The 13492-nt window shown below is 37.4% G+C and overlaps 1 protein-coding gene across 3 annotated transcripts in view; it reads left to right on the top strand.

Moving 5' to 3' along the window:
- Positions 1-13492, top strand: part of SLC25A21 (solute carrier family 25 member 21) — a 437307-nt gene that overhangs the window by 411394 nt on the left and 12421 nt on the right. For all 3 annotated transcript variants that reach the window (XM_011376513.2, XM_023522305.1, XM_023522310.1), the window contains one exon: positions 3851-4015. In XM_011376513.2, coding sequence (XP_011374815.1) covers positions 3851-4015 — 165 coding nt within the window. The remainder of the gene's footprint in view (positions 1-3850; positions 4016-13492) is intronic.

Raw genomic sequence — 13492 nt, forward strand, 5'->3', positions numbered from 1 at the left:
GGAAATACTTCTGGCAGGGACTAGTGAGCTGAGATTTCTATAAACCAATGTGGTATCACAATAGTAGCAGCATTCCAATCCACCTATTCTTCCATGCTTGCAGCTCTGGTGCACTCGATGAAAAGTTATATCTAAGAAAGTTAAAATGCCATTTTGCCCACAATTGTTAACTAGGTATGAAAATTGGAATGACTCTAAATATTAGAAGGAAACTGAACTGGCGGGTGACCTGCTGGGTTGGATAGTTTGGGAATCATTTGGCTGATGATGCTAATCAGTCACCATTTTGTTTTGAAATGGAAGCCCAGTAATCAAATAAGTTTAGTAAAATTCCTTGTGTTTACAGAGATCTAGTCAAAATGACTCTATATTTTCCTACTTAAGCATCCTAGTGGAAGTCGTGTTTTGCCTTTCTAATTAAATATTTGCTTACATGTGTGTGACACAATGTCGCTGAATGAAACAAAAAGCACATTTCTAATTTTTATGGGAATTAGAGTTCAGGTTTTTCTTTATCTCGAGGCCCCAAGTTGCCAGAAAAAAATATATCTGTTATTATGTATCTGTCACCTAATAAGTTGGATTATCAAATTCTGAAAATCTTACCACACGTTTACAACAAGAATGAGTCCACAGAATGTGAATAGCACCGAATTTGATGCAGAAGTCTGGTGAAGCCATTTACCAGTGTTTTCACTTTGGGAGTATTACTTAATAATCCTTGGTTTCCTCACTGCAAAATGAGGAGAATATAAGTGCTGCCCACCTTACAGGGCTGTTGAGAGAAGCAATCATATATGCTAGGATGACAGGACCGTGCAGAGAATAAAAGTACAAACTTGGAGTCTGGGGTGGTGGCAGGGCTCTGTTTGAGCTTTGGCACTACCACCGACTCTGTGGTTTTGAGCCAGGAACTTAGTTTCCTCATCTGTCAGATGGGGGTATTGATAATACCAATCTCAAACACTTGTTGAAAAGATTAAATAAGATGACATACGTCAAGTACTAAGCATCTACGATCATGGATAATACTGATGAACACTTACTGTGTTCCAGGTACTTAGTAACATGCATGACTGTGCTCTCTGGGCTATAAACTGTGTGAAGTGGAGACCCGGTTAATGTGCTTTTCCAATCCCAATCTTTGCTCCTCTGTGGCCTTGCTTCTATAGTCCGTACACTTACCAAGTAGAGAATTCTTAGGGAGATGCTTACCGAGGGATAGTGGAGAGGCCAATTTACAGGACCTACTGCTCCAGAGAGGAAAGCCCCTGGGGTAAGAAACTATCCCTGGAAAGAGATCTCCAGCCCAGGGATTAGATTTGGTTGAGCCTCAGAGGAAGCAGACCTATGATCTTGCACTCTGGAGGCATTTCTATTAGACTTTGTCACAAGGGTCCAGAGCTCTGGGTAAAAGGAAGGGATAGCCAGAAAGAATGAGAAAGAAGAGACTAGTTTTGCATATCCTTCCCCTCCCTCAAATCAGCCTCCATCTTTCGATTGTTGTCACCTTCAACGAACAAAATAATTACCTGTTATTTTATTATTATAACTACTTTTTATTATCAGCACAATTGCTATTATTATTAACAGCTAACGTACAGTGAATGCTTACACAGGACAAAATTCATTGACTTATATAACATCACAGCAATCCTAAGATTTTATTATTATCTTTATTTCACAAGTGAGTAAAGTGAGGATAAATCAGAGGGTAAAATAATTCCCTGAGCTAGCAAGTGGTGATGCTGAGACTCAAACCTGGGGTTGTGTGTGTTCGGATCCCTTATTTCTAGCTACTATACTACTCTCTGATTTACTTATTGATTCACAACTAGAGTTCAAACTCGACAAGGCACTTGAGTTCCAAATCCATGTTATACTTCTTTGTACCCACCTAACACTTAAGCCAGTGAAAATCAGGCAATAGACTATCAGTATATGTCGTTTGAATATTTGCTCATCCTCACCAAGATCTAGTAGAAGTCTTTTCTTTTAATTCTGATAATTTAGCACACTAGCATTTTTAAACAATGGAAACATCTTTCCACCTGTTTTATTTAGGGAAAGTCATGTTAATCTGCACTTCCATTCAAAGCCGATGGTTCCTCTGTTGCTCTAGGATCTAGATGGACTCTGAGTTCTCATCTCTCCTGCCCTCAAGGCCTCAGAGTGAGTGAGGATGGAGAGAAAGCTCGGTTTGGATGCAGGGAGCACCAGTGTTGGTCGGGCTGGACCCAGGCAGCCCCACTTTGGCCCTATTCCTTCCATCCCCAGGAAAGCCACCTCCTCTTTCCTCTGCCCTCCAGACTGCCTTCCTCAAAGAAAGAGAGCAGTGCCTAGCAGTTTGCTCAGCACTTCTAGAGTCTTTCCAACAGAAATGAACTTCTGCTCAACTTGTCCTTAGGTCTATTTTGAAAAGCAAAATAAACAATTCGGGTTGATAGTCAGTGTGCCAGAACACAAACAAAGTCCCATTTTGTAAAACAGAGAGTGAACTTTCACCTTCTGAAAATTTTTGGTTTTCCTATACGAAATGTCTTTTATTGTTTTAAGATACATTCTCCTGTGATTTTTTTCATATTACAAGGGTTTTCTTAAGCTTAATATAATTTATTGTAATTAATCCTCTCAAATGAAAAGAGGAAGTTGAGTGTAGAATTGTAGCTAGAGTTTTAAAAACATTTATGAGCAAAAACTATGGGATTTACCATATAAACAAGCTCATTTAATGTATCATGTTAATTACATAGCTATAAATACAAGTTGGATGAAAAGCCTTGATTGGATTTGTTCTATGCTGCTCTGCTGATGCAGCTCTAATTGCATATGATAAGAAAACTCTTTAGTCAGAGAGCACATCAGACTGCCACAACAGCTCCAGCAACCTGCTTCAGTGAAATAGCAAACAAATGTCATGTCAGCCGCTTGCCTCATGGGCAAAATAAATAAATAAATACTGAATACTTCCCCCTATTTGCTATTCAGTCAGAATTTAACAAGGAGAGATACTGATTGTACTATACCTCCAGAAAGGAAACAGTCGCTCAACCTTTAGCGACTGTTTAAACCCATAGAAGTTGTAATCGTAATGAATTATAAACCTCAGGGCAAACTATGGTGAGCTCTTTACCATGTTCCACAAGTAGCAATAGACTGGATTTCAGCAGCCAAGGTATTTTAACCTCGGGTAATCAATCAGAGGGTTAGAAAGGAGTAAATTAAAGTAACCTAGTACTCCCAACACTATTGATTTATCATCTATCATAGCAAGTAATACACACATTGATTGCCTGCTCTCTTGAGGAAGTAAGTCTACAATCAACTGCTGTTTATCCGTGCCCGATTTCTAAACTAGTGTCAGTTTAAACTATTGAGGTAATGGAATCAAGACTAACTGTAACATCCGCTTTAGAAAAACGTAATTAGAAAGGTAAATATGCTGAATTCATGAACCAAATATAAATTCCTTTCGGATTACACACGGTTATGGACTACCAGTGAATCCATATGCCTAATCCCCTCCATTAGTGTGGATAATCCAGAATCGGATACAACTATTTACATGTTGAAAGTGGTGATAGTTATTACATGACATGAGTTTCACTAATTCCACCAACTATGTTTTTCTTTGCCAACAATCTTCCCTTTAAGGCCTGTTGTTATGCATGCAATTTTGTTTACTTTTTGGGTTTCCTAATTTTAAAAGCAGGGATTTAGGCATGATAGTTCATGTTTGGGGGGAAAAAAGTCTCTAACGATTCTGGCTTGAAAGGAGGCTACATTCAGAATTTACTCTATTTCACATTCCCAAAGATGATCTTCCTGGCTTTGCCCCTCTCTCCTGCAGCAACCATCCACTATGAGTTATGCAAGACACATCATTAAGAAGGAAGGCTTGGGACTCCAGGGCCTCAACAAAGGATTTACAGCAACTTTGGGACGTCATGGGGTTTTCAACATGGTTTATTTTGGCTTCTACTACAACGTCAAAAACATTATTCCTGTCAATAAGGTAACTATTTAATAGATTAAAATACTGGAGGAAAAATCCTATCGATGATGATAGCTACATTCGTTGAGTGTTTATCATGTCCTAGGTACTGTGTAAAACACTTACACAGTTTGTCATTTGAACCATAAACCAAACATGAAGCTCTTCTAAGTGCAGGCCCTGGCAAGTGCACAAATCGCACACGCATGAAGCGGACCCTCTTTTTCAGACTCTGAGATGAGTAATCTAAACAACACGGGAGGAGTGTCCCAGCCTCCCTATCTCCAGTTCTCCAAAGGCATGAGACAGGTATCACACACGGTGAAATAAATTAGTTACATAAATTATTTATGTATAGGATATAAATACAATATATATTGTTATATGTATTTGTACATGTATATAGTAATGCACATGTTATAATAAAATGAATTTGGTTACATTTAAGAAAGAAATTCAGAAAGATTAATAAGATTTATATATGATCGTGTGTTACTAATGCTTAAAAATATCCACAAGTGCAAACTTCATTCTATAATTAATCAATGCATTTAACTTATTAAATGTTATGCATTATTAAAAAAACAGAAGCTTAAATATTTACTTTTTAAACAACATCATGATATTCTGAAACTATGGGATGAGCTCATTTATCTTGCCAGTTTACAGGGATGAGATCACACTGGCCCTTATAGGCCACACAAAGCAAAAGATTTTAGGCAGAAGAATTACCTGATTACTCTGGCTGCATGTGGAGAATGAGTAGAATGGGGGTGGTGAGGGAAAGGCAAGGTGTAACATGGAAATGATTTCAATGAGAGATACTGGAGTATTGGACTACAGTGTTCATAGTGGAGACAGTGAAAAATGGACAGATTTGAGAAATCTTCAGAAGGCAAAATCTATAGGATGTGGTGATGGTGTATACGTGTATGTTGAGAAAACGGATGGTGGGTAGAGGGGATGCCTAGGTTTGGGGCTTGAACAACTGAAAGAATAATGGTGCCAGTCACTGAGAAAGAAATCCTCTGAATGAGAAACAAGTTTATGGGAGAATATTATGGACTTAGCCTGGCAACTGAGTTTAACTACATTTTGAATTCTAAAGTGCAGATGTTAAGTATTGATTGTGCATCCTGCAGCTTGACAGGAGAGCTCTGAATTGGAGATAGACATGTGAAAGTCATCAGTATACCTGGCCAAGTATACCTTTACGGATGAATAATCTTGGGCCAATCACTTCCCTTCTCTGAGCTTTAGATTTTTATCTGCATTTGAAAAGCTAAGATTGTACCTTCTACCTGATAAAATTGTTTCGAGGATTAGAATAAAGAACTTGTGAAGTCGTTTGTGAATTTTAAGGTGCCGTAGAAGTGTTAAGAGCGGTGGTGCTGATGACAGCTATGGGGAAAGGAGTAGCGGTGGCAAAGCTGGTGATGAGACCAGTTAGCTAGCATGTAGACCTACACGAGGAATTTTTCCCCAGGACCATTCCTTTTGAACTTAAATGAACACTGTGATTTTTCTTGCCTAGAACAAAGTCACTGATTTTATGTGTTGTGTAATATAAGCCTGATTCAAAACTAGGAAACCAGTATTCTTTAAATTTAAACCATAATAAATCAATCCTTTGTGAAGGGGAAGGTATGATAATCATTAAAACATGTTGAAGAAAGTCATCAAGTTGTTAACCACAAGGAGGAGGTGCTGTTCCTTAAAGGCTTTGTCTCATCATTGCTGTGGGCCCTCTCTAGCCATAAGCTTTGGACAGTTTGTTTACAAGACTATTGTTTCAGTTCCCTCGCCCAGCAATTGGTCATTCTGTTTTCCAAGGGAAGTTGAGATTTCACCAACTCTGAGTGGCATGGCATAATTCTAGATTTTTCTTTAATTTAATTTTTTTAAATGCATAAATTGTTTTCCAGTGTTTTCCATTTTCAAAGTATTCGATTTTATAAAAAACTGTCCATAATAGTTATTTCTGGGAAGTGAAAATGGGGAGTCGTGCGTGCATGTGTGTGTGTGTGAGAGAGAGAGAGAGACAGACAGACAGACAGAGACAGAGAGAGAGGATGAGGAGGAGGGGAGGAAAAGAGGGAGGGAGGTGGGGGAGGGGAAGGGCACAGAAGAGGGAGAGCAAGAGAAAGCAAGCAGCAGTGGAGGGAAAGTCCTTTTCTTTACACCATTCTGAGCTGTTGGAAGCTTCTAAAATAAGCGTGTATTATTTTTATAATAGAAAATAAATCACTGAAAATTTTAATAGAATCTCACAAAATAGAGTACCTAGTTAACTTTTTCACATTTTACTGAACTCTAAGGCTATGTCTACAGAGGTAAAATAAGAACTTAAAACAGTAAACCCAGATAACTCAGGTCAGATATCCACTCCTGAAGTTGTTAACTTGTAACTCTTCAGATTGGTGATCTCTGGTAGATATAATTTTCAAGTTATCACAGAAACATTCCAATCTTATATGCCTTTTCAAACTATCAAAACCATTTTTGTAGACTTCATGATTTTCCCTGATCCTCATCACAATAACTGTCATTTGCAGATGAGGCAACCAAATGGGAAGTTAGGGCCCAGAGCTGAAAGTTACTGAAATAATTTATCCGAGGTCATATAGCGAGTAGAGGGAAGGCAACAGAGGCCAGAACTCTTTCCACTATTTCATATAATGCTTTAACTCTACATATTACCTTTTTGTCACACATAGTTACCTCTTAAAAATGGTAACTAAAATTTAAGTGAAATAGCTAGAATATTCAGGTAATATAACCAGGTTCCTCTTGTGCCTCATACAGACCTATAAACTGGACCTCCCTTTTTACATCCTTAATCTATAATCCATAAAAACACAGAATTATAAGACACAGCCCTGGAAAAACTGGGATTACCAGTTTGAAAATGGTGCCCTGTGTTATATTCTCTTAGATTTATTTTTAGGATCTAGCTGTTCCTACTGAATGGTGAGTAAGTAGCTGCAATATAGAAAAGACTGCTCTGGATGTTAACTGACCATGGCCTTCATTTAATGGAGGCATTTATTTACATCTTAAAGTAAATGGAATGGAATGTCAGGTTAAAGAATTATCCTTCTTTCCCAGAAAGAGGCCATCACTTCTCAAAGTAAAGCCCACTAGAAACAGATATTGATTAACTTAAATGCTGACATCTTTTTCAAATATCCATGGGAGTAAGCTTTCATTCCCAAAACAATTTCTTTCATTACTCTTCCAAGTTGGGCATGTTCAGAGCATAATACTTGTGATGTGGACACACAAATGAGAATCGTGAGATTAAAATGTCTTTAGTAACTTTGTCTTCTGCTTCTATATTTCTGCCTTTCATAGGTTTCCATAAGTAAAATAATAATAATAATAGTAGAAATTGCTGTCTAAAGCATGGCTGTCAAGCGTATCAAACTGTGCTTTCAACTTGCATCCTAATTAAGCATGTTTGCAGCATGTAAGCATGTTTTGCCAAAAACAGTAGACCTTTTTTGTCGAATTGTGCCATGATATAAATTACATGTGTGGGTTAGAAATATTCTAGGAGAGAACAATTTTTCATATGTTCAGTCTTTCTTACTTAATAAACCATTTAGACTTGTCCCTGTGTCCATTTTACTACAGACAGCATCAGTCAAAGATATTTTATTTTCTACTAGGGTTATATTCATAAGAGATTGCCTTTTAGAAATACAAAAATATTTTCCTTTTTCTTTTGATTTTTAATATTTTCTTTGTTTTGTAAATTCTGTAGAATGCCTGAGGGTGGTGCCAGACCCATTTCAGTTTATCAGAAGAAATGTGGAAATGTGTTAGTTTCATAATTTGGAGCTATATTTTTTCCCAAAGGTGTGCACTAAGCTGAATGAAAGTACACCTTTGGGTTCAAATGGAGAACTTAGGCAGAGCTGCTTGTATTTTGTAAAGAAGAATCTCAGTAGAATTAGATCATAGTAGGATTTAATTTATGGCTAGTTATTTTTCTAATTCTCCTCTACTCAATCATTAGTCTTACCATCACCTGGTAATGGGAAGGGCAGGAGCATTCAAGTTTCATTAAGAACACTCTCCTTTCTAGTAACCACGGGGGCAAAACTACAAGTGTATATTATCTATAAAATTCCAGAATATGCGACAAGATTCTGCAGTAAAAAGTAGTATCTCTCACTGGCAGTTTTCACAGACTCCCTGAGGTGTGTGTGTTGGGGTGCAGGGGGGTATGGGGAGGGCAAAAAGAAAGGGGGCAGGGGTTCTGACACTTTCTTAAATAAACTTAAGACCAAAATTTTCCAGTCAGGCATCACCCAAGTGGATGGAAATGAAGTGCAAGTAGCTTTAGATTCTCAGTGGGTTCCTCCTATTCATTCATTCCAGAAGTATTCATGGCATATCTACTGTGTGCCAAGTACCATCTCACTGTGTCAGCACCACTTCTGCCATAATGGGGTTTACAGTCTAGTAGAAGAGACAGACGCTAAACAAGTCATTACACAGGGAACTGAAAATTGTGGCAATCACGCTAAGTGCCATGAAAGACAACTATCAAGCTGTGGGAATTCATAACCCCAGATCTTGATCTAGTGCACGGAGGAGTAGACTGAAGTTAGAGGAAAGACCTTCCTTCAGAAACAATGTTTAGGCTAGGGTTCAAGGATGAGGATAAGCCAGGCTAAGATGAGGAGGATGAACAGGATGTGTGACTACCCTGAAGCAGAAAGAGGTTCGGGGAAGACGGGAGAGGCTAAAGGGTGAGGGGAACTGGTGTATGGTGAATCATGGGGGAAGGGAAGTGGAGGCTGCAGAGGGAAACTGGGCCAGAATGTTTGAGGCATGTAATAGTAAGGCAGTTGGTGCCCTTTAATGATTTAACTGAAGGATTGTGTTGAACAAACATATTACATAAGTGGAACTAAATGGGCATGGGAAAGTTTCATTTATAGAAGAAGTCTAGAAGTGGAATCTAATGAAATAAATTTGGTTCAAAGACTTCATGATTATCTGCCTACCTCCATATCAAATCATCTCAGTGGGTCTTTGCCCTGACTTCTCAACCTTTAGAATTTTGTTTTGGGAACCTGGTTTGTTAGTTTTCCTTGGAGCCAGTGCCTTTATTGAGGTAGGGAATAGATAAAGCATACCAAAACAGAAAAATCCTATGGGTTCCCAAGGAACTATATTAATACTTTCCTGCATTTTGTATGATAATACTCAGTGATATAATTGACTCTCAGAAGGAATTATCTATCCATGTAAATTATATATATATGTGCGTGTGTGTGTGTGTGTGTGTGTATAATATTGAGAGAGACAGATGTATGTTTATTACACACATTTATCACTTATACATGAAATAATATATATTAAATAATCAAGTTATAAGTGTTATGCTTAAACTCTAACCCATTTTGACATTGTATGTATTTTATATTTGAGCTAAGTGGGTAAGACCTTTAAAATTATTTTACATTTCACGACACTTTAAAGAACGGATAGCTTAAGGGGAAAAAAGGAATTTTCATGGTTATTTTCTGAATGGCTACATTTAGATGCTGAGCTTTTAACAAGACTTTGATTTCATTCCAAAGCCCAGAGCCCTGCCAGGATAGGATCTTGGGAATACTCCACATTCCTTAAAGAGTACTTATCAATTAAACCATCTCATTTTAGTTAGTGACCTTCTGTGGAGTGAGGAGCTAGCATTTCCCCAAATTATCTCACATGAAGAGAAAACAAACACTGTAATAGATTCTTCTGATAGCTGTGAAGCGGAAACGAATGTATTTTTCATTAAGCTTCAATAGCAGGTAATTTCATTGGGGGACAAAACAGCACAATATCATGACATCAGGGGGGTAAATGCATTTGTCAAAGTTTATGAAAAACAAACAAACAAACAAACAAACAAAAGAGAGCCAAGATTAGAGAAGATAAAAGGTATTTTATTTTCTGAGAGCTAACTCTATTTTTAGTTGACTTGGACCCACTAAAACTCACAATATCTTAAATGTAAATTTCTTCCTTAAAAAAAGAAAAAAGAAAAAAAAGGCAGTTCGCTCTCACTCAAGCTGCCTTCTTGTTCAGTTACCAGGAGGCAACTACCATTTCAGCACACCACATCATTTTCATGACAACTATTGCCAGCTGTGGGGCAGGTGATAAAGAGTGGCTATTATTTGCCTTGCTGTTGCTACCAGGTGCTTAACTAGTGTGTGTATGTACCTCCTTTATAATTACTTCTGGGACCTTGGTTCTTTGTGTAGTATGTCTTTACAAAGGAGAGATAAAGCATTTATTAAATGCCTATGATGTATCAGGCCTCTGATGCCAGAGCCCATACTCTTAATCACTGTACTATACTTCTTTAAATGTATGTCTACGTGAGCCTTTGAGTCTTTCCTTCTTTAAAATATATTCACAGTTCCTCAACCCCTCTTTACATGACAGTTTCTGGTCCTCTGTATAGTCTGTCTCTCCCAGTATAAATGCATCGGATTTGTCAATGTCAGTGTCAGAACAAAACACGATACTATAGTTGTGAGGTGATTAATTCAGAGTATGCTAGGATCAACCCTTCCTGTGATCTGAACACACGCCTTTCTTCATGCAGCCAAAGATTGTACAGAGATGAATTCTAGGGAGATTTGTCAGGGGCTTGGAGGAAAGTAGAATGTTGTTGCTTTTATATCAAAATTTTGGCATGTATAAATCTTTATGGTCAATTAAAATCCCAGATTACATGAACTGCAGTCAAATCAAGATTATCTCATCTTGAACTTGTGCAGTTTGTGTTCATTATGATTAAATTTAATCCTGTGGGTTCAGTCCAGTGCTAGAGCCTGTGATAATTTTCAGTCGATGTTGACTTTCTCATCTATCATTCAAGCTTCCCCTCCCAGACTGTATCATCAACAAATCCAATGAGCAGACCTTTCACTCAGGCTCATCCAGCCCCTCTTCAGGCTGCCACATGGACCTACTTTCACAGAAGAATTATTATGTTTAGCCAGATGAGGATTCTTCAGCTATCCAACCATCCATCCTCCTTTCAGTGTCTTATTAATTCAATGTCTTATTAATCAGGATAACATGGAAGACCTTTTCAAGTGGTTTTCTGAAATCAAGGATGATTCAAAAGAAAATGGAACTTTCAAAAATATATTACTAGAGTAGGTTTTCTGCAATTTTTTAATGTTGGGATGCATCACAAACTTCATGTTTGTATCACCTCTTGCTTACATCCTTGAGGAAATAAAGGATTGCATCATGACTATCTCCTTCAACTGTTGATGATGATGTGCAACAAAGGGGATGGAATTAATTTAGGTATAGAATTGATGTGTTCTGTTAGCACAGACCAACCATTTGTAATATTATGAAAATAACTATTAAAATCGGTTTTGACCACACGTTTATATATAAATGTTCAATTCTTTTTGAATCACCCTGTTACGGTCACGACATTCTCGACATCAATTTACTCACCTACTGGGAGAAGAGGGAGTGGAATAAAGGAGTTCTGCAAAGAAATGCTCTGTGGTACCTGCAGATATGACTCTTCATAGGACCACCGTGTTGTCTTTAATTTTCTTATCCAAAGTATTTTTATGGAAGTCACTCCTGAACAATAATTTTAGTTCTTCAAATGGCAAACCTATTTTAGCGATGTATGACAAGCAACATTAAATCTACTCTAGAATCATCCAAGGTAAATCCTGAACACAGAACATTTCTCTCCGTGTGTTCATTTTAAGGTTGTCTGAGGAACCAGGGGCTACTGACTTCAAGTTAGGTCATTAAGAATTTTGTTAAAATTACTCAAAGCTAAAATCAAGAGGATGTCAGATTTGGTGTGGTTCCAGGAGAAAATTTAAAGGTGAGTGAATTTGCAAGGAGCAAAGGAAATCTGATTTGGGCTGAAGCGAAGTAGGAAGATTCTCAGACTAGATTTTGAAGTGTATGTTCATCTTGAGCTCCCTTGAATGAAAAGCCCATTGCTGTAGTCTGCTCAACCTTGCCTTGTAGGGAGCATCAGGCTTCCTGGACAGTCTGGCTCACACCCCTAGTCCTCACTAGCCAACAAATCCGACTTCTCCCATTTTCCTTAACCCTCTCCTTCTGACATGGCTCAGTGTGGAATGTCTTCTTAAAGATGCCAGACCTTAATCACAAAAGCCTGTGAGATGGGCAAAGGTTCTCTGTTTATCTAGCTAGCAGCCAGCTGGCCAGTCATAAAGCAAAGCATCAAATCCCATGCCAGGGAAGGTAAAAAGGGAGGCATATGCTTTTTTTGATTAAGATATTTTGCCTCTCTGCATATTAACTCCTTAAGTGCCATTGCCTTAAATTAATGGTGCTGTTTTTAGCTGTTGGCTATATTGTTTGGAGTAGATGGTTAAATTAGTTACAAATATGTAATGTATTGATAACTATTTTGAGTCCATATGATCCCATTTCTGGATGACTGGGTGACTTTTGTTGAATTTTTAGAAGTTGTGGAACACCATGGCTGTCAATGTTTTAAGATCATATGCTAGTTAGTGTCTTTTGTTAAGCTGTGGAGAACCTATAAATATATGTCCTGTCAGGGAAACCCAATGATGGTCCTTAAGAAGGGCTGGCAAATACACCTTTTCAGCTCTGCACTCACACAAATCACAATGTCATGGAAACAGCCAGAGAGTTCTAATAAGAGACCTGATACTGATTCCCAATTCTGGCGCTTACTAGTTAGCCATGTCTTTTTGCTAAGTTATGCCTTCTCTCTGTCTCAGTTTTCTCATTTGTGAAATGGAATGTCAACATCAGCCTTAAAATGTTTGCCAAGGAATTATTAATTTTTTTTTTAACTGTAAATATTGGATTTTATATTACTATCACAAAATAAAGTTGATGCATGTAATATTCATTAACATTTCAGGCTACTCAGCTCCAGTTTAGTTATCAGGCTCATATTTTATGAGAAAAATTAGAAAATGTTTAGAGGAAAAGAATAAAGCTCATCTGTAGATGAGGAATTAATACGTACTACTTATAAATAAATATTTTAAAAGAACTGTGTTTTTAAGCATGAAGATTATTTTAATAACGTTTTTTAAATCATGATGAATTATATCAAGAATGGTGACAGTTGATTGCCCTTACAATGGAGCAAAATAATTTAGGCTAATGTGTGAGGAATGTGGGTTAGGAACAAAGAAAGTTTCCTGATTGATGACAGTTGGAGCAAATTATGGAAATTTTTAATGACAAGTTAAGTTGGAAATTTTTAATGACACAACAGATTTTTCATCCACATTAATATCCGTTTAAAAAGTTAAGATGTGATCCATCCTAAATATTTTACTTAGGCTAGATGACATTCCTTTTTTCTATCAATTTTTAGAGATTTTTCTATTTTATTATGGTAAAAACACTTACCATGAGATCTGCCCTTAACAGATTTTTAACTATACATTATTGTTGACTATTGGTACAGTGTCATACAGC

The sequence above is a fragment of the Pteropus vampyrus genome, unplaced genomic scaffold (assembly GCF_000151845.1).
Source record: "Pteropus vampyrus isolate Shadow unplaced genomic scaffold, Pvam_2.0 Scaffold10, whole genome shotgun sequence".
Lineage (NCBI taxonomy): Eukaryota > Metazoa > Chordata > Mammalia > Chiroptera > Pteropodidae > Pteropus > Pteropus vampyrus.